The 23100-nt window shown below is 40.4% G+C and overlaps 1 protein-coding gene across 1 annotated transcript; it reads right to left on the bottom strand.

The window, feature by feature from the left end:
* Positions 1–6575: 6575 nt before the first annotated feature.
* On the bottom strand, positions 6576–18973 carry LOC138611102 (zinc finger protein 737-like). The gene is given in 3 exon segments (XM_069684027.1): positions 6576–6764; positions 6767–8406; positions 18739–18973. Coding segments are annotated over 3 exon segments (1845 nt in total). The 5' UTR covers positions 18908–18973; the 3' UTR covers positions 6576–6728.
* Positions 18974–23100: the final 4127 nt, after the last annotated feature.

Raw genomic sequence — 23100 nt, 5'->3', positions numbered from 1 at the left:
ACATATAGGAAAGAATGAAAGTATGTATGAATATACAACAGAAAACAAAAATCAAAAAACAAATCAACATTACATAAGTTAACCTAACAAAGAAGACAGGCCAGAGTTGAAATTGTCTTTAGATATCTAATACAATAATAAAGCATCATCTAATGGCCTATAGGCTAGTCACTTATATATCAAGAATTATCTGCCATAATTTAGAGGGTGTAGATAGCCTACACAAATCATTAACATGAATAAAATATACTCAATGTTGTGTTTGTACCACATAATATTGGCAAATCCAAATTCGTTTATGTAAGTATAATGAAATTATCCACGTCCCAATGCTGCGTTCCGGACAACTGGGAACTTGAGATTTTGCGACATCCGACTAGAAAAATTGCTCTGGAACACCATTCAAAGTCTGAGTTCCTACTTGTGAAATCGGGGCAGATTTATCTACCCCCCGACTTCACGTGAATCAGATTTCTGAAGTCACAAAACAATGGTTAACATCGTTAATGGTGAACTATCAACTGAAAAGCAATGTTATATATATTTGCCTGTATGTAATTGACAAACAATTCTACTGTCACAGAAGATCACATGTTCTGCATGAAAATGTTTATAAGAAATGTCGCCGAGGTGATAAGGTGGCTGATTACTTTAAATAATCTCTGAAAGTTATCTTTTCTCCACAAAAGTTTTTCTGGAAAACATTAAAAATACAAAAAACTAAAGTTAAATTGGCTAAAGACCTGCCAAAGAAACATCAGTTCATCACGGTCGGCCATGTTTTGTATTTCAGTTTGGCATCGTGCACCTGGAACGCTCTGAGGTCGGAAGTCGGAAATTTCTATTGGGAAGTCATCGAGTTCCCAGCATCATCATTAACCCAAGTTTAAAACATCTATTTTGGATTTTATCCACTAGATGGAGCCATTGTTACAAGCAATGTTACAAAATGAGAGGAGCTATTCCGGGCTCCCCTGGTTCCGCTGTAACACAAACAGCAAGACATATTGAATGCAACATCCCTTGTGACGATATCACATATCAACCTTCAATGCATTAAGTGGCATACTCATTAAAGAGTGTGAGTCCCCCTGGAGACGACCCCTGAACTATTGATGTATGTGATGGACTTAACAACGCAAAACACTGACGACAGTGTAGCCTATTCACATGTAGATGTCACAGGACTGTCTCCTTCAGTAGGTTATCCGTGGTACTACTATCCACTCACTATCCTGTCTCCTTTAGTAGGTTATCCGTGGTACTACTATCCACTCACTATCCTGTCTCCTTCAGTAGGTTGTCCGTGGTGCTACTATCCACTCACTATCCTGTCTCCTTTAGTAGGTTATCCATGGTGCTACTATCCACTCACTATCCTGTCTCCTTCAGTAGGTTATCCATGGTACTACTATCGACTCCCCATACCAACCTTCCGATTGACAGACGACCAGCCCTACTACTGAGCCACAGCCGCCCCAATACATAGATGGATGAAGTTGGATTCAATCCCCCGACCGCTGCACCTGTTCAAGCACTCACAACCCTTGCACCACCGGTATGGGGTGCCGATTGTAAAGTGTTGCACATTGACATTTACAGCAACATTGTGCCACATTTAGCTCCAAACACCTTTGAAAAAAGTGGTGTGAATTTTTTCAAGTCAACATTTACCATTTAAATTTAAATCTAAATATTAAGTGTGAAATATAAATGTAAATGTTAAATCTTAATTATTATATCTTATCTTATTTTATTATGTATATTATATAATATAATATATATAAAATATATATTTAATATATTAAATATTTAGATATATTTAGATCAGACATTTATATTTATATAACATTCAACATTTGATAAGTTGAATGTTACATAAAAATAAATGTTAAATCTAAATCTTATATCTAAATCTAAATGTTAAATATAAATATTAAATTTAAATATAAATATTATGTCTAAATATAAATGTTGAATATTAAATATAAATAAGTGCAGCGCTGAAACTAAACATTTAGCCAATATGCAAATTCATGTCGCTGGTTATTGGAAGTACATCATAATAAAAACTCTAGCGCAAGCAAACCGCCGATAACCAGCAATGAATGAAGTTTGTTTTCTAACTTGCATGTTTTCTAACATGCTATCCAATGTTAGCATGCGTAGCCAGCTAACGATAACCCAGTAGAGACCAGCTATGCTGGCTTATGTATTGTGTCATTTGTGTCATGGCAGCTTGCGGATCGCCCTGTTGTAGGTGAGTCTAGTCCATTTTCCCTCTAAATGCACATTTGGCAGAGGTGCCAACTCGTAAGAAAGACTAGTTTATGTGAATACACAGCATTTAACTTGAGAGCCATATAGCCTATGTAGGTAACGTTAGCCTTGCAAGGAAGTAGACAATGCAGAAACAGCATGGGAGAGAAACAAGAGGTAAAGATAACAGAGAGCAGAGTATAACGTGAGTTTAGCTCCAGTCGAGAGTGGCAACAGGGTATGTTAATAGCATACATTTTGCATCTAATAATTAGACCATCAGTCCTGGCTTACTTCTCTACGACTGGACGCTATAGCATGCAGTGTGTCCATGCTTTAGAAATGCTTACAGATGCAGCCGCTGCACAGATTGAAATAAAAAACAAAGACAGATTGTAGAAGTTAGAGTGTCAAGTTGATTAGCTGAGAAGCCCCCTCACTGGCCCAGGTAAATGCATACTGTGAGTCAGTAGGAATTGGTGCTATACATTTCTAAATGTTTCTTTGGAGATGCTCCAGCAGCTCAGTGATGTAACGTTAGGATCTGAGCTGTTGAATTAAAATCCCTCTTTTCCCTTGCATGTCTCCTGTAGTGATGCTGTCGTCATCCTGCTTCCTGGCTGTCCAGCTGCTCCATGTAGATCCTCTCATCTCAGCTAAGGAAATCCCTCAATCGACAATCAAGTGAAAGAAAAGTGCAGCTCCATTAGCATTCGCCAGACAACACCAGAATTGGCAGGTCCGCCATTGGTGCCCCGTTCTCTTCACAGATGAGAGCAGGTTCACACTGGAGATGCCGTGTTGAACGTTATGCTGCCTGTAACATCATCCAGCATGACCGGTTTGGCGGTGGGTCAGTGATGGTCTGGGGAGGCATTTCCTTGGAGGGCTGCACAGACCTCCATGTCATAGCCAATGGTACCCTGCCTGCTGTTAGGTACTGGGATGACATCCTCCAAGCAATTGTAAGACCTTATGGTGGTGTAGTGGGCCCTGGGTTCCTCCTGGTGCAGGACAATGCCCGGCCTCATGTGGTCAGAGTGTGTAGGCAGTTCCTGGATGACGAAGGCATTGATGCCATTGACTGGCCCTCTCGTTCCCTTGACTTAAATCCAATTTAGCACCTATGGGACATTATGTATCGGTGCATCAGACGCCTCCAAGTACCACCACAGACTGTCCAGGAGCTCACTGATGCCCTGATCCAGGTCTGGGAGGAGATCCTCCAGGACACCATCCATCGACTCATCAGGAGCATGCCCAGACATTGTGGGGAGTACATACGGGCACGTGGGGGCCACACACACTACTGAGTCACATCATGAGTTGCCATGGTGACATTCATGCAAGTTGGATCAGCCTGTGATTTCAATTTTTTACTCTGATTTTGGAAGTGATTTTGAATCCAACACTCAATCGGTTGATGATTTTGGTTTCCATTGACCGTTGTTACATCATTTTGTTCTCAACAAATTATACAATGTACATCAGTAAAGATTTTCCACTTGAATTATACGTTCATCAAGATCTGAAGTGTTCCCTTAATTTTTTTGAGCAGTGTATGTTGCCTCTGATTATTTTTAAGTAAACAACTTTACTGCAAGACTTGCCCTTTGTGTGTGACACAAAATGATTTGCAACATTAATCCCTCATGACTGGGCTTCATTTCCCAAAATCATCTTCAGGCTAAAATGATCTTAGTCCATGGAGTTACAACAGGACTAAAATTGTCTCAGCCTTGAGATGCTTTAGGGAAATGGGGCCACACTCTGAAGACCTACCTTGCTTGTAACACTCAGCAAGAAAGTGAGAATACCAGTCATACACGTTTGGTAAACTGAATGCTATCAAGTTTTTTCTTATTTAAATTGTTACAATATGAAAAAAAGCTGCTTTTGAACGTGGCTCAGAACAGGATGAAAGAAAAGGCATGAGACTGGAGGCATAATTTCATTGGTTTCTTTTATTTGGCAAAAACCTAAAATCAAAGGCTGTGTCTGCCTAACACTGTAGTTTCACCTGAGAACATTCAGACAAAGCTAACATTTGGACTGAAGTGCCTTACAGAGGCTGTAGCAACTGTGCTCAGTAGTTCAGTGCCTCACAAAAAAGAAGTATAAAAGACAAATGATTGGTTTGCAGCTATGTGTAGCTACAATGCATTGGTTGCTGGCTAACTGATGAACAAACTCGTACTGAAACATGTTCCTAAAGACCTAATGTGGTTACTATTAGCGGTGGTATTTTAGCTGGTTGAAATTAGGTCCAGTTTTCCCGGTGAAATCTGGTCTAAACATAAACCTTTAAACCACTTCTGCAAATAGCCGGTGAAAAAACGTTCACTTCTGAACGTCTTTTAAACAAAAGTGTACGCACTGGGTAAGAAAAGACGATCAGACCATTTATTAGTATATACTGCACACGGAGAGCAATTTGCCATAGAATATAATTCTTTATTGACCCTGCAGTGGATAAAGGAGAAGAAAATAAATAACTGACAGCTTGTCAGAGCTGTTGGATCATCCTTTAGAAAAAAGATGTTCTACTTAACTGTAGAAAATATAGCATCAAGAAAGATCACACCAGAGTGTGCTTTGTCTGCAGGAATGTTTTTTAATATTGTATGCAAGCTTGTCTTTTTAACCTTATGCACCAATCAGGTGTGTTCATCTCGTTGTATCCTGTCATACAATGACAACAAAGGCTTTCAATTCTTTATCATTAACTGAGTCTGCACAACACAATGACTTCATTTTTCTCAGGTCTCTGCGAATTACAGCACGCCAGAAACTCTGACAATTTTTCAATGAAACAAGACTCTATTTACAGATTCTTCATAAAATTGTAGAATCTGTGGGCAGCAGCCTGGATTCTAATACGGGAAGTGTTCTAGTTTCTAGTTTGTAGTCCAAGTAGTATTGACCAAGCATTTATCAGCAGGCTTCAGTGTATGTAGGAAAAACAGTCCATGTGGAGAGCAAAAGGCAGAACATTTTTGTATATAAACAGAAATCTGTATGTAAAATCTGTTCTAGATCAAATATTTCCAAGCAGTGTTTATTGCAGACATATCTGGAGCACTGGAACACATGGTCGCTTCTCAAGTTGCCAACTGGACTAACTTGGAGGCCTTGGCTGGAAGTCATTTCTTGCAAACAGCTGGCTACACCAGAAATTGGTCATCCTTATCTGAGGCATGTATCCTCGTCACAATACAGCCAGCGGATTCCAAGATTGCTTGCTCTAAAGATTGACGGAGTGATTCTAAGATACCGTAGTCAATTTGGGAGAAAGCTGAGTAAATCAATGTCGTCTGCGTAACTGTGACCAGCAAAGTTATTGTCCTGTATGATTTGACTCAGAGGCAACATGTACAGGTTAATTAATAGATTTCTGCTGCGATCAAAATCTTTTCCTATTCCTGGTCTGACAAACTGTGTTTCTATAAGTCTGTATTGTACTAACATATGTATAATTGCTAACAGTCACAGATGGGATAATGGGATTTAAGACAGAATTATAATCAGGGAAAACGGTCTCTTGTAAGCTAAAATGAGTAAACCGTGTAATGTTACAACACTTGGTCTTTGTTAAGAAAACTAAAGAGAACTTAAAAGTGAATCTCTGGTTTTCATGAAAGTAATGACAGGGTGAGCCTGCACCAGAACAAAATCAAATCATGGCTGCTGAGAAAAAGGTCAGAGGTGACAACAATCTGGTCCAAAAGTACCACATGAACATTTCCCACAGTAGGCCTGCTGTCTGCTCACACGTAAACCTCTGGAGTCAGTTTATTTCACATATTAAACATGTCCATATAAAGAGACAGCCATTAGATAGTGAACTCATCTTAACCAATGTACTGAATAATGTGTGGCCATCAATGTTTTGTTGCTGTTATCTGTCCCAAGAACTTGGGGGAGTGTGGAGTTAACAGAAGTCAAAACAAACCCCAAGGACAGTAGAGAGACGTGAAGTAAGGCTCATCATCCTTACCAGGAAGATAGAACATGCCTGGAGGATTAAGGCAAAGCAGGAGGGTGCAATGGATGAAGTGTGCAAAACACAAGACCCAGGAGGGGGCGCAAGGCCAAGTTGCGACCAGCTATTAAGTCTAGCCGAGAGGGTATATATGAAACAGTGACAGAGGAAGGATACTCTGGTACTCTGGTTCCATTAATGCCTCTGTGTTGGGTAGCACAAGTTCTCGAGACAGCTCATTTGTGACCTTGAAATTAAATAAACTGATTAAGAATACCATCTACTAGTGTTATTTTGTGTTGAGTTTCTTAAGTCTCTTTGGTAGAGAAAAGTAATTCAGCAGAGCAGACACAGCTAGACACATTATTAAAGTAACATTCACTTTTATTGTTTCATGTTAACTGGATAAAAAGAAAGCAATGGTATCTTGTTTAATTATTCTCATGTGTGAGCTCAGATGCCCTGTTAATTTAAATGATTACCACACTCAGAGAAGCTGAAGGGTTTCTCTCCTGCGTGAATTGTCTTGTGTCTGGTCAGATTTCCTCTTCTGTTAAATCTTTTACCGCACTCAGAGCAGCTGAAGGGTTTCTCTCCTGTGTGAATTCTCATATGTAAGTTTAGTTGCCCAGTTAAATCAAAATGTTTACCGCACTCAGAGCAGCAGAAGGGTTTCTCCCCTCTGTGATTGCCCATGTGAAGTTTCAAATCATATTTTCTGATAAATTTTTTACCGCACTCAGAGCAACTGAAGGGTTTCTCTCCTGAATGAATTCTCATGTGTGCGCTCAGATGACCTGTATGGTTAAATGTTTTACTGCAAACAGAGCAGCTGAAGGGTTTGTCCCCTCTGTGATTGCCCATGTGATGTTTCAAATCATACTTTCTAAAAAATCTTTTACCGCACTCAGAACAACTGAAGGATTTCTCCCCTGTGTGAATAATCTTGTGTGTGGTCAGACTTCCTTTTCGGGTAAATCTTTTACCACACTGAGAGCAGCTAAAGGGTTTCTCTCCTGAGTGAATTCTCATGTGTGCGCTCAGATGACCTGTATGATTAAATGTTTTACTGCAAACAGAGCAGCTGTAGCGTCTCTCTCCACTGTGAACTAACATATGTCGAGTCAGATTTTGAGTATAGTTGAACCTTTTACCGCACTCAGAGCAGCTGAAGGGTTTCTCTCCTGTGTGAATTCTCATGTGTAAGCTCAGTTGCTCAGTTAACTTAAATGTTTTACCACACTCAGAGCAGCAGACGGGTTTCTCCTCTCTGTGATTGCCCATGTGGAGTTTCAACTCATACTTTCTGATAAATTTTTTACCACACTCAGTGCAGCTGAAGGGTTTCTCCTCTCTATGATTGCCCATGTGACGTCTCAAATCATACTTTCTGATAAATTTTTTACCGCACTCAGAACAGCTGAAGGGTTTCTCTCCTGTGTGAATAATCTTGTGTGTGGTCAGGTTTCCTTTTCGATTAAATCTTTTACCACACTCAGAGCAGCTGAAGGGTTTCTCTCCTGTGTGAATTCTCATGTGTGCGCTCAGATGCTCTGTTAGTTTAAATGTTTTACTGCACTCAGAGCAGCTGAAGGGTTTCTCTCCTGTGTGAATTCTCATGTGTGTGGTCAGTTTCCATTTATTTTTGAATGTTTTACCACACTCAGAGCAGCTATGTGACTTCTTATCAGTCTTTGGTCTCTTATCTTTGAAGTTTTCCACAGAGTTTAAACCTGACTGATGTTCTCTGGTCTCCTTCCAATAATCATCACTGTCTTCAGTCTCAGGTTCAGAAGAGTCTTCAGTCTTGACCTCAGTTTCAGGTGGTAAATGTCTCTCTGGATCCGAGTTCCTGGCTGGTTCTGCTCCTCCACAGTCCTCTCCATCAGCTCCTGTTTCCATCTGTTCAGTTTGTCTCTGATGAAGCTGTGAGGACTGAGGTTTCTCTTCATCATCTTCACTCTTGACAGAGACAAGCGTGAAGGGGAACTTGGTGGTATCAACCTCCTCCAGTCCTTGAAGCTGCTCTCCCTCCTGACTGATCCAGAGTTCCTCCTGTTCTTCTTTAATGTGGGGGGGCTTAATGTCCTCCTGGTCCAGACTGGGGTTCCACTCCTGCTGCACAGAGGGCAGCTCTTCTTTACTCACCAACAGCTGCTGGACGTCTGCAGGACACAGTGCATAAAAATAAAACTGATGTTAAAGAAAGCCACCACTAAAATCTGAAACTTGCAAATCTGAATCTTTAGGATCGTTGAAGAAAGATGGAACATTTGTCTTCACGGCTGGTGAATGTTTTCAGCTGTACTTTTAAGACAATCTCATAAATTGGCCGAATGCCAATATGAAACTACTGCCTGTTGCTGGGTCACTGATCTCTATGCAGGGATAATGGTGGATTACACCTGCTTCCATACATCGGAGAGAAAAGATATGGTTAAACAAATTTTCAAATTACATGTACAAGAAATTAAACCATTGTCCAACATTCAGCAGTCATGCAGCTGAACTACAGTAGAGGAGTATACATTATTATGGAATCAGCCCTCCAAATATTCAACAGTTGACATTCTGGTCAAAATCGATGACAAAATCAGTTGCCAACTAATTATATTGTCGGTTACGTCATTGCAAGTTTTTCATGCCTAGCGCAGACATGATATCGTTTTCCGGAGCCGAGTTTGCTGAGGGGTGAGCCATCTTGCGTAATTGCTATCTCTGAGAGTTGCACATGCAAGCCACTGGGAAGAAACAGGTAAACAAAACATAGTGGTGGCCGATGCAACGCCATTGCGTCCTGAAACTGCTAAAGTCTGGGAGCATTTCACCCTCAATGCTGCAAAGAAATGGATCGCCTGCAGGATTTGTAATGGGGACTTTGCTTATCATGGGAGCATGTCGGTAATGCGCGCGCATTTGAAGAGAAGGCATGTAGGTGTGACAACAAGTATCCTGGGCTCTACCACAATAACATCTTCCTTCGGGGTTGAGGCAAGGATCCCCCACATCCTGTTTTTTATTTGTGATGTTGCTGAGATGTTTATTAGAAAGATCAAACAACAATGTGGAGATGATGCTTTTCTGAAATGGATCCACGGTCTAATGCTGATGGATGACAGTTATCCTTGCAACATCAAGAGAGGCATGCTTGTTCATAAAGATTAAACAAAGTTTATGCCTATTTTGGGATCTGAAGAATATAGGAAGCCTATCAGCTTGGCTCAGTACCTCACTTGCCCTACATGTAAAAGAGAAGACAAAGCCCTTAAACAAGTTAATTATATTCTTAGCTACCAACTATGATGCCTCTTTTTGTGTTAAAGTTAAGTCTTTAGAAGTTTTTTTTTTAGCTGCCTATTCAAAAGCTATCTTTTATGGGTGTGAGGCTTGGTTAAAAGTGCCCTGTAAAATCCACAACTTGATCAAAGTTGCTATGGACCACTACCACATCCCAGATTCCAGATCGGATCCAGGGCCTGATCACTAGCTAATTTGCAGACATCAGATTAAGATTCCAATCCTCCGGGTTCACAACTAAATTTCAGGCTGTGGAGAAAGAAATTGTAACAGGATGCACTCTCTCTCCTATCTTGTTTGTCATGGGGATGAACCTGATTGAACCCGGCCAGCAAAAAGACCAATAACTGCGGCGGAAAGTCAACAGCCAGCAATCGGGGGATTCATGGATGATCTAACGGCGACAACACCCTGACAGACAAAAACAACATCTCCAGCACAGAACTTCAAGCTGAACAGTAGCTGAACAAAATAGACAAGTCTGGCCTGCCTGGAAAATATAAGTGCTGGATCTACCAACAAGGCTTCTCACCGTGTATGAAGTGCCATTAACAACTGTTGAAGTTCTAGAAAAGAAGTTCAATAATCACCTTCGTAGATGGTTGGGGGTGCTTTTACCCAGGGAAGGTGTAGGTGGCGCCATGACAAAGTATTAACAACACTTGCTGACCTTTTGGAGCAGGAGAGAATGAAGAAATACCCAGCAGAAACAAAACCACTGCAGAGCAGCACCATCACCTTTGTTAAAGAGGGACAGAGGCCTGTTGGACAGGGCGAAGCTGAACAAAAACCTGCTCCAGTCCACCCAAGGATGGAAAATGAAAGTTGACCTCGGGAGGAAACTCCAGTTTTCAGAGGAGATACTGTCCACAACTCTGAATCCAGACATTATCCTGTGGTCTCAAGAGGGAAAGAGAGTCATCATGGTGGAATTTACCTTCCCTTGGGAGGAGGGTTGTTAAGGAAGCGTCTGAGAGGAAAAAAAACAAAGTATCAGCAGCTGGTCCAGGACTGTTTGGCCAAAGGCTGGATGATGTGGCTGTTGCCAGTGGAGGTGTGATGTCGAGGATTCCAGGCCAAATCAGTGTGGAACCTGCCGACAAAAGTGGGGGTAAAGGGAAAAAAAGAGGAAGACAGCTGTCCGCAGGCTGGGCGAAGCAGCCGAAAGAGCCCCCTGTTGGCTCTGGCATAAGAGGTAGGACACTAGCTGGAAGCTTGGAGGAGAGGGGCATTGATTTGGCCACCACTGCCGACCCACCAGAGGAGAGTGGAGAGTGTTGTAGTCAAGGGTCAAAACACTGTGAAGGCTGGATACCACCTGATGACCTTTCCTCCAGGCCAAGGCTATATCCATTGGAATGGATGTAATAAGGCATCTCTGATGTATTTTAAAACTCAAAACTGTACCCCTAACCTAACCTTTCTCCTGGAGGCAGGGAGCCCTGCACTCAGTGCAAGCTTTAGTGAGAGAAAAGCAAGCCAGGTTTTTTACTGAGATGAAGCAGCGTCATGGCATGCTTGATGACTCTTTGTGGTATGTTCTTGAACTAACAAGAAGAGAACCAAACCATGAATAAACATTTGTTTCTCGCCAATTTATTTATTTATTTATTTAGCCAATCTTCACCCTAGTCTACCACTATTATTGGCATTGTAACCATAAGTATGTGTCTGTTGTTGTTCATGTAACAAGAACATATGTTGTTGTTGCTCTCTTTGCCTGTCTCTATCCTGCATCTCCTTCTATCCCATTTTCGGCCCATCCAGTCGAGGCAGATGGCTGTTCAACATGAGTCTGGTTCTGCTCGAGGTTTCTGCCTGTTAAAAGAAGTTTTTCCTTGCCACTGTGCCGAATTGCTAAGTGCTACTCATGGTGGATTCATGTTGGGCCTCTTTTAAATAACTTAACAAAGAGTCGGTCTAGACCTGCTCTTTCTGTAAAGTGTCTCGAGATAACCCTGGTTATGATTTGGCGCTATACAAATAAAATTTGATTTGATTTGATTTTGATTTGTCTGAGATCATGGAGAAACAAGACCACATTGAGAGTGACCGTAGGGAGATGATTGAGAAATTATGATCCAACTTTTACACGGTTCACATTATCCTCTCACAGATTGCGGGTGGAAATGGGAAGGTGGAGCCATACACTGGCTGAACTACGTGTGTGCTGCTGTAAAACTGGCATTCAAAATAAAGGACACATACTTGTGTGCCCTCGCGCACAGGATATCAGTGTAAAATATGGACTTGACTCCAATGAATTGAGCTCACTTTTTGTTTGTACTGATAAAAGGATCCTAACAATTTTACTCGCATGCCCATTTTTGTGTCAATAAAATAACTAACTAACCAGGACATGTGGATGATGCAGAGTCGCCCAGATAAGACAATTAGCTTCTCCGCTAGCTAACGTTAGGTATCAATAGACGGACTTGTATTGGCTTTTAACATTGATATAACACTGTACTACTATAGAAAGGACCTGACTCATTTTTCTTTTAACCATTAATTGAGAACTCATATTTATTGTCTTTATTGGTGGTTAGCACATGCTCAACTAAATTTAAAAGCTCATAGCTAAATATAAGGCTTTAAGTATGGCCCATCCAGTCGAGGCAGATGGCTGTTCAACATGAGTCTGGTTCTGCTCGAGGTTTCTGCCTGTTAAAAGGAAGTTTTTCTGCCAATGTGCCGAATGTTGCTAAGTGCTACTCATGGTGGATTCATGTTGGGCCTCTCTTTAAATAACTTAACAAAGAGTCGGTCTAGACCTGCTCTTTCTGTACAGTGTCTCGAGATAACCCTGGTTATGATTTGGCGCTATACAAATAAAATTTGATTGATTGATTGATTGAAGTAATTGTGCAATTTATTAGTCGACTAATCGCTTAAATAATCAATGACTAGTCGACTATCAAAATAGTTGTTAGTTGCAGCCCTACCTCAGAGTGACTTCTTGTTTCTTGTTGTTTTGGCGTGCAGTGCCTTGTAACGCCTTCAAGAAGGGAGGAATTTAAACAGTTGTGTCCTGGTTGTGATGGGTCTGCAGTGATTTTTCCTGCCCGTTTCCTGACTTGAACAAGGGTAATCTTGGGCATTTAATGAACTTTCTATGTTTTGCGAGTTAATGACTGACCAGAGAGGAGAATGACTCCTGCATACAGGCAGAAATTAAAGCTCTGCAAACCTGTTATGACATCAAAGCATTGGACCAGTGAAGCTGTGGAGGATTTAAAGAGCAACTCGAAGGTTACATTTTTTACGACATTAATACTCAATCTTGACTAAAAAGTGTTGTGGAAAAGGTGAATCCTTGATGTTATGTAATTTACATAAGGGAAAAGTGGTTGCTTCTCCTTCTCCCTCCTGCTCCCCTGATCTGCCCTGTTCGGTGTGTCAGATGTTTAGCTCTACCTCGACCTCCTCACGGATAAGGGTACTTGTATGAAATGTAGTATTTTTGGAGCTATGGAGGCGAGGATCACGGAATTAGAGACGCGGCTCCGCACCTTGGAAAACCAAGCATCGCTAGCTGCTGTAGTCAGCAGCAACCCCCCAGGGCCAGTAGCCGGTGTGGGCCGACCTAGCGTAGCTTCTCCCCCGGCAACTCCCGAGCAGCCGGGATGCAGTGGCTGGGTTACTCTCAGAGGGAAGCATAGCCGCAAGACGAAGCACACGGTTCACCACCAACCACTTCACGTTTCGAACAAGTTTTCCCCACTCAGCGACACACCCGCTGAGAAACCAACTGTGGTTATTGGCAGCTCCATAGTCAGAAACGTGAAGTTAGCGAAGCCAGCGGCCATAGTGAAATGTATTCCTGGGGCCAGAGCGGGCGACATCGAGTCAAATTTAAAACTGCTGACAAAGGATAATCGTAAATTTGATAAGATTGTAATTCATGTCGGCGTTAATGACTCCCGGTTACGCCAATCGGAAGTCACTAAAATTAATGTTGAGTCGGTGTTTGCATTTGCAAAGACAATGTCGGACTCCGCAGTTTTCTCTGGACCCCTGCCCAATCTGACGAGTGATGACATGTATAGCCGCATGTCATCATTCAACCGCTGGCTGTCGAGGTGGTGCCCAGCAAACGATGTGGGCTTCATAGATAACTGGCAGACATTCTGGGGAAAGCCTGGTCTTATCGGAAGAGACGGCATTCATCCCACTTTGGATGGTGCAGCTCTTTTGTCTCGTAATATGGCTAAGTTTGTTAGTCGTAAAACCTGACAAACCAGAGTTGAGACCAGGAGGCAGAGCTGTAGTCCTACACACTCCTCTGAGCTTCCCTGTGAGCAGTTTCCCAGCCACAATGTTAATGTTATAGAGACTGTGTCTGCCCCCCAACCCAGGCCTTTTATTACAGTTAATTCAAACTCAAATAAAAAAGGAGTAAATCAAAAAAATTTAATAAAAATTAAAACAACAACCAAAGTTATGCCAAAAAATATGAGAATTAAATGTGGTCTGTTAAATATCAGATCCCTGTCATCTAAAGCTCTATTAGTGAACGATCTGATATCAGATTATCATATTGATTTACTCTCTTTAACTGAGACTTGGCTGTGTCAGGAAGAATATGTCAGCTTAAATGAATCCACTCCTCCCAGTCATCTTAATACTCATATTCCTCGAGACACTGGTCGAGGTGGTGGAGTGGCAGCTATTTTCAGTTCTAGTCTTCTAATCAACCCTAGACCAAAACTTAGTTTCTGCTCTTTTGAAAGCCTTGTTCTGAGTTTTTCACACCCAGCCTGTAAAACTTTACAGCCTGTTTTATTTGTGATAGTATACCGCCCTCCTGGCGCATTCTCTGATTTTCTAACTGAATTCTCAGAGTTTTTATCAGATTTAGTCCTGAGTTCAGATAAAATAATTATTGTAGGGGACTTCAAGTCTTAATAAATACAGGAAGGCCCTACGGCATGCTCGAGGTGTCTACTACTCCTCCCTCATAGAAGAACATAAAAACAATCCCAGGTACCTTTTCAGCACTGTAGCCAGGCTGACAGAGAGTCACAGCTCCACTGAGCCAAGTATTCCTATAGGCCTCAGCAGTGATGATTTCATGAGCTTCTTTAATGACAAAATCCTAAAGATAAGAGACAAAATTTGTAACCTCCGGCCATTAAATGGTGCAGATGTATCTTTGGAAACTGCTCAAAAACCTGATGTTTACCTTGACTGTTTTTCTCCAATTGACCTTCCTGAGCTAAATTCTCTGATATCTTCGTCTAAACCATCAACCTGTCTTTTAGACCCGATTCCAACCAAGCTGCTTAAGGAAGTCTTTCCCTCAATTAGCACTTCTTTACTAGATATGATCAATATGTCTTTATCGACGGGCTATGTACCCCAGTCTTTTAAACTAGCTGTAATTAAGCCACTTCTTAAAAAGCCTACCCTAGATTCAGGCACCTTAGCTAACTATAGACCTATATCTAACCTTCCTTTTATCTCAAAGATCCTCGAGAAAGCAGTCGCTAATCAATTATGTGACTTTCTTCATAACAACAGTTTATTTGAGGACTTTCAGTCAGGATTTAGAGTCCACCATAGCACTGAGACAGCCCTTGTGCGAGTTTCAAATGATCTACTTACTGCTTCAGACAGAGGACTTCTCTCTGTACCCTGTTAGATCTTAGTGCCGCTTTCGACACGATAGACCATCACATCCTGTTACAGAGATTAGAACATTTAATTGGCATTACAGGATCTGCATTAAGTTGGTTTAAATCTTATTTATCAGATCGATCTCAGTTTGTTAATGTTCATGATGTGTCCTCTATGCAAACTAAAGTTAGTCATGGAGTTCCACAAGGTTCTGTGCTCGGACCGATTCTTTTTACCTTATATATGCTTCCTCTGGGTAATATCATGAGGAAACACTCCATTCATTTTCATTGTTATAGAGATGATACTCAATTATACTTATCTATGAAGCCAGACGAAACCAATCAGCTATCTAAACTAGAAGCATGCCTTAAGGACATAAAGATCTGGATGACTAGAAACTTTCTGCTACTTAATTCAGACAAAACTGAAGTTATTGTGCTCGGCCCAAAACACCTTAGAGACTCTTTCTCTAATGATATAGCTGCCCTAGATGGCATCAGCCTGGCATCCAGCACTACTGTTAGGAATCTGGGAGTTCTATTTGATCAGGATATGTCCTTCATCTCCCACATAAAGCAAATATCAAGGACAGCCTTCTTTCATCTTCGCAACATAGCAAAAATCAGACACATCTTGTCTCAAAACGATGCAGAAAAACTAGTCCATGCATTCGTTACTTCCAGGTTGGATTATTGTAACTCGTTACTATCAGGCTGCCCTAATAAGTCACTAAAAACTCTGCAGCTGGTACAAAATGCTGCAGCACGTGTGCTGACAAGAACTAGGAAGAGAGAGCACATCTCTCCTGTATTAGCCTCTCTGCACTGGCTTCCTGTAAAATCTAGAATAGAATTTAAAATCCTTCTTCTTACTTACTTACTGCCATATTACCCCTCTAGAACATTGCGCTCCCAGGATGCAGGCCTGCTTGTGGTACCTAAAGTCTCTAAGAGTAGTGTTGGAGGTAGAGCCTTCAATTACCAGGCCCCCCTCCTCTGGAACAATCTACCAGTCAAGGTCCGGGAGGCAGACACCCTCTCTTCTTTTAAGAGTAGACTTAAAACTTTCCTCTTTGATAAAGCTTATAGTTAGGGCTGGCTCAGGCTTGGACTAGCCCATAGTTATGCTGCTATAGGTTTAGACTGCCGGGGGGATCTGACACACCAAGCTTCTCTCTCTCTCTCTCTCTCTCTCTCTGACTCTCTCTCTCTCTCTATCTCTATCTGTCATATTAATGCAGCTCATTAACTCTGTATTTTCTGGTCCCATTAACATTACTAACCACATATCTTCCCGGGAGTTCTTGTGCTCCCTTGTCTTGAAGGTTCCTGAGGATCGTTGCTGCAGACCACCTGCTGCTGTGGACCTGCTCGACTGCAACAACTACTAACATCAGCCTTCCCCATAGTATCATTATTGTTGCTGCTAATGCTAATAGTAGACCTGTTGACTTCAACTGTTACAATTACGATTACCTCAGCCTTTATCATTACTCTGCTTCTCTCGCTAATTTATTTATTTATTTATTTATTTAGCCAATCTTCACCCTAGTCTATCACTATTATTGGCATTGTAACCATAAGTATGTGTCTGTTGTTGTTCATGTAACAAGGACATATGTTGTTGTGGTAACAAGAACATATGTTGTTGTTGCTCTCTTTGCCTGTCTCTATCCTGCATCTCCTTCTATCCCATTTTCGGCCCATCCAGTCGAGGCAGATGGCTGTTCAACATGAGTCTGGTTCTGCTCGAGGTTTCTGCCTGTTAAAAGGAAGATTTTCCTTGCCAATGTGCCGAATTGCTAAGTGCTACTCATGGTGATTCATGTTGGGCCTCTCTTTAAATAACATAACAAAGAGTCGGTCTAGACCTGCTCTTTCTGTAAAGTGTCTCGAGATAACCCTGGTTATGATTTGGCGCTATACAAATAAATTTGATTGATTGATTGATTGATACATGAAAGTATGCATTGTTTCTTTATTTTTATTTTTTTAACAAAATTAACATTTTTAGAGGGCTTTTGTCAACAACTTATTTGCAGATTTAATGTTGAAGTAATCCAAAAGTAACTGAGTAATCAGTACAGTTAATTAAAAATGGTTAAACTTGGATTAAGTTACTGATTACATTTTTAACAGGTAATTAGTAACTGTATGAGAATACAAAACATACATTTTTGAAGTAACCCAATCCACTGTGGGGATTGGCATACACCAGTCCAACGATTGCACATGCCACTGGTCCCCTAGTGGCATGATGTCATCATCAACAGCACATACAGCTGAACTACCGGCGCACACAGTAGCACAAGCAGTAACACCTGGCTGCAGCACGCGAAGGGACAGAAGGGAGGGAATTTGTCAAAGCACTTTATTTTGTTTGCATGAATAAATGCTGGTGCCTAAAATCACAAACAAAACATTATTCAGTTTTCTTTTTTTATTCTTTTATATCGCCATGACACTAGACGAAAAAAAACAACTATTGCATTTTCTTTTGCCTGGATCATCTTGAAATATCAAGTGTATGCAATGGCCCATGACCTCTACATTTGGGGATGTCTTTTATTTGATTCGTTTCCTTCCAATATGTCAATCCCAACAAGATATTGTTAACCAACAGAACTGGTGGATTGGTTCATTTCAGTTTTGACTTAAGACAATAAAAAAACAAGTTATGGTTCAAGATGATAAAAAAATGTCATTGTAAGTAAATAGATTTTGTCCAAATAACACTTGTTGCACTTACAACCAGCAGAAGAGTCGTCTACAGGACTCCAGTCCACAGTTCAGGTCATACACTTCACTAAAGTAAAAATGATGCAGTGGAACATCTCTCATAATCAAATGACCACTTTTTGCGTTGCAACAGTGCTGTTAATATGCATGCACACTCCCCCCCTCTGTCTCCCTGGTTGAGTGCAGTTTGATTAGATATTATAAATAATATAATGAATTAATATCGCTGCCTTGACGTCTGTGGTTGCAGCATGACATTTGAAATAGAAACAACCCATCACGAAAGCATGTGGTGTCAAAAGTTACAACCTGTAATACAACAAGTAATTTCTTCTTTTCAGTCTCAATCAGTGATGAAACAATAATCACCTGATAGTTATTTGTTTGTGAATTCATAAATCCCTCATAAGGCAGGGAGAGTGCAGTTCGTCCCGACCAATGTCAAAATGAAAACTACGCCTTTGACTTAATGGCAACAGGTTCTTCTCCGTTGATCAGGACGGTATGGTGTCTGAGGCAGGTTCATATCACATCAAGGAAATAAATGAATCGTCACTTATCCAATTTAACATTTAAGTCTGATGACCCTAAACAACAACAGCACACGAAAACAGTATTTTTCTGACCTTCCGTCTTTCGTTCCCATGGTTAAACATCCTTTACTGTAAATTTCAAAACGTTTAAGCCGATGGACACACTCGGCACGTGCCGTGGATGTCGTTTTCTTTGCAGGAGCTAGCTGCGGCTAACACGCTCTGTGCGTCTGTGAACGTTAGCTAAAGGCTCGGCTCCCTGAAACATTAGCAGGAAACACGTTTCCAGCAGTGAAAGAAAACCAACCTGCTCTCCGCAGCTTTATTTCAGGTGTTAAAATCACATCCAGCAGTTTTCTTTGGCGGCGGAGCTCCTCTTCGTATCCGCATGTTGTTGTTTGTCCTGCCTCGTCTCTGATAACCGCAGCGAGCAGCCGCCGTCTGAATAAATCTTTAAGATCCTGAAACCCGGACATTTTCCACACATCCAAGAGTCAAAGAAGGAAAAGAAAACTAAACGCTGACGGCTTTTCTACGATCACTTTGCTCCTTTCGGACACTAGCACATCCATACATGCTAACTGTGCTCTGCCTCACAGAGCCTTCGAGACCCGGAAACAAAAACACTACTTCCTGTCTTCTTCCTCTTCTTCTTCTGTCAACTTTATTGAAATAAATTTCAAGTACATATGTAAAGATATGTCAACATGTACAATAATGTATCAAAGTTACAAACTGGGGTGATCAATATGACTGTACAAAAAATATTACCATGAAATAAAAACAAGCAACAACAAAGAGAGACAAGGGGGTTCTGCTAATTAAGAGAATACAAATTAAACTTTATAAATAATGTTTTTGCCATTTTTTCACGATTTGTGAGTTTTAGGTTTTCAATGGAGGTCAAATATGTTTCAAAATCTGTAGTTGTACAAAAGATCGTCAATCAGCTGTGACAGCGTACTGCGCGCGCTGGATGTGTATAGCGCGAGCACGTCTGAGACCGGGAGCGTGCACGCGCAGCAGAGTGCAGAGAGCGACATGTGGATGAGAGAAGACGGATGGTTGTTTTGTACAGGTTAACGGACTGAAGTGACGTGTTCGTGTGTCCTTGAGAACTGTAAGTTGGACACTTTAAGTTACTAGGCTTGTTCGAGATGAGCGAGGCCTGCGCAGAATCGATCGGCGCCTTGCCAAGCATATTGCATGACGGTTAGATTGTTGTCCGACTTGCTCTGAAAACCCGACTGCGCGATACTTTAAAGTCCCGCGGGAGCGAGGCGGCCGCATTTTTCATTGCCAGGCGCTGCAGTTGCTCTCCACCGACTGCACAACTCCATGCATGATGGCAAACGACTTGCTCTGGTTTGAATGAAGCACCTATTGGCTGAAAAAAGCCTTGACACCCCCACAAGGAAGTGATGAGACGTCTGTCTTATTCATCTTTATTCATTAAACTTAATGAAGGCGTCAGACAGACACCAAACGGGTTTATCAAAGTACTGTCATTCACATTGTAATGCTTTACTCATTCCTCATGAACGCTGTCTTAATAAACATAAATACAATGACGTTTATATCGAAATAACTATCAAAATATAAATATAATGAGAACTTAATATTAAATCCAATTAAAAATCAATGATAGTAATAATAACAACAACAACAACAACAAATGAAGACTTTATTTACTTCAATTTACAGTGAGGTGTTGGTATTATCGATGCTTGACGAGGCCAGCAGCAAACTTGTCAACAAAGAAGTGTCCGACTTTAAGACTCCTCCCACGACTGCAATCGGCTACTCTCGCCTGTTGTCGAGGCGAGCCGGCAGTCATCTCGAACTAGCCTATTGTTTCTTGTTCTGTTAGATTGTTAATCACTCATGTGACCTGGGCAACTTGTGCTAGTAAATAAGCTAGCTAATTAGAGGCACGTGTCTGTTAGCAGTAACTCATTAATGAGCATTGTCGTTTTTGTATTTTGAGGACATTATTATTTCACAGACTGTTCGTGATTGTTATGGATGTACACAGTAGATGGATGTGTGTATATGTACATGTTAAAATGCATATGTAGGTGTATATATGGATATGTAATGTTCTATGCATGCATATGACTGGATTTATATTATTTCTTTCTTTACAGAACCACTCACACATTTCGTAACAGCCCGTGTCTGTACGGTGCCTCAAGCTCATTAAAGCCTTTAAAAGAGAGAAGTTGCCTGCATCCGTGTTTAACAGACACACCTGAAGCGAAGTGAGAAATCAGGCACAGCCGTAAATCAAGAGTTAATACAGTCCTTTAGCCCTCACTAACAGTAGTTTTAAAAAATATAAAATGAGGGTAATCTTTCAATCCATTTCATTTGGTGTATGTAATATTTTGCTCGAATAAGAATCAAATTATTTAAGTATAATTCATCAGCTAAGAGATTGAAATTGTTGAAAATTAGTTATATATCTATTTTTGTAAGTTTTTACATCTTTTCCAGACATTTCTGAAAGGTACTTCTGTAAATCAAACCAAAAGGCATTAGCATGGAAACATTTTGCAAAAACACGTTCAATAGTTTCTCCCTCACGATCTCAAAAAGTGCATCTGTTACTTATGGTTGGGAAGTATTGACACGTAATATCTTAAACAGGAAAGTACCTGTGTACAAGTTCGAATAGAAACATTATTCTCGATTCTATTCTTCTGTCAGTTGCTTAGATATAAATCAATGACTGTAGATGCCGCCTTGGCCGCTGCAGTCTACAGGGGCAATATGTCAACGCGGCGGCCATACTGGAAAAGGTAGCAGCGGCTCCGAATGGACAAAAGTCTATGACAGCAGGAGGTTTTTCCCCAATTAAAATTTTCATAACTCGCTAAATTGTGAATCAATTTTCAAGCGGCTTGTTTTGTCAAAAACGTCAGACATTGATCCAGGATACTAATGTAAATTAAAAATGCAGGTTTTCATTCCAAAATGCTTTATCTTATAGCTTATACAGAGTATGGAGATCTTACATAGAGAATCACAGTAATCTTTCTGTTACAGAGGCTATAATAAATACACTTGACCTAATAATTTTCTTATAGTTGCAATGATGTAATTTTGTTTACAAAATCGGCAAGAAATGCTTATTTAAGTCACAAATTATGTACAAAATACCCTTTATACAATGTAGTATAGCAGGGTTGTGCAAAGTTGCAGTGTAAAAGTTACACAAACTGATGTTTGTTCAGTGAGAGAGAAAATGAATAACTATAAATAACCACAGCAGTAATGTTGTCACTTAGAGGTAAACGTATTCCATGCTTGCTTTGGTTAAATATAGATTTTGTGTTTAGTCTTTATTGAGGACTACATCAATATGCAAACATTACATTTAATGGGGGAAGAACAAAGCAGACAAACCTGAGGCTGAATTTTCTGATTCAGCAGTTAAAGATGAAATTCAGGGAAAGCGTAATGAAAATATCAACGACAAAAAAAATAAAGTGAATGTAATTCATTTAATGAACATAGTTAAATGTATATAATTACATATTAGATATATTATATTAATTATAATTACATTGTGTTTTTATATTTATACTTTATAATATATGTTATATAGTAAACAAAAATATAATGTATTTAAAATACTGTGTATATATATCATATATATTATATTTGATTATATTTTAATATATTATAAATATTAATATTATATATGATATAATGTATATATAGTACAATATATAATTATCTATTATCAATTATATTATACTGTTTTTATATTATATTTTTGTCATTTATTATTATATTATCACATCCTTCTGAATCCTCTGCAAATTAATTTTTATTGATTGTTTACTGTGAATGTATTAGCGTACATATAGACGTGTTCACCTGAACTTGCGTTAATGGCACTGATTATATTTTATAGCACTCACCTCTTTACTTCTGGGTATTGGCATTGACGGACAGGGGGTGAGCTCGAGATAGGATATTTTCTTTTGACTGCATGCACACACAAACGTAAGGACCCCCGACAAAAAAACAAACAAACAGAAGTTTCAGGTGAGCACAGAAAACTATCCTGTGCACACCAGAAACTTTCCACGTGAGCACTGGAAACTGTCTCGCAATCACGAGAAAGTATTGCGTGCTCACGAGATAGCAGGTGCGCACTGGAGACCAGCCAGTGCATTTTGACCTGCTGTATTTGCTGTGGTGTGTGAAAATGACAGTACAGGCGGTAGTTGGGCTTTTTTTTTAACCTTTGGCTTCTATATAAGGACATTTCTGCTTTGCTTTCACATCGTCATGGTTAAGTTGAAAATTAGCCATTTGGCTAACACTGGCACTTTTACAGTGATGTTGATTAATGTGCATTTGCCCTGAGAATAAAGAAAGAAAGAAAGAAAATATTGTCCCAGAAGGACTTTTTAAACCGAAATTGAAGTCTTGTGGTCTGTTTTGACGCAAGGGATACACCTGTATTGATTGGGTAATTACTTTCATTTATGAACAGTTAGAAACATCCAGCCAGCTTCATGGGTACAGGTGGATATACACAAAATGCAAAAAAAATGTCAGGAAAGAAGATGTTTGTTTAATTCTAACAGAACTTGATCCAAGGGGTGTTGAACTCAGAGGGACCAGATGTCTCCATCGCCGAAGCTATTTTGCA

The sequence above is a fragment of the Semicossyphus pulcher genome, unplaced genomic scaffold, assembly GCF_022749685.1.
Source record: "Semicossyphus pulcher isolate SPU_LCO1_2020_fin unplaced genomic scaffold, fSemPul1.0.p SCAF_11, whole genome shotgun sequence".
In the NCBI taxonomy this organism is placed as follows: Eukaryota; Metazoa; Chordata; class Actinopteri; order Labriformes; family Labridae; genus Semicossyphus; species Semicossyphus pulcher.
Note: the sequence above shows the minus strand (reverse complement) of the source record. Positions and strands in the feature narration are given on the sequence as shown.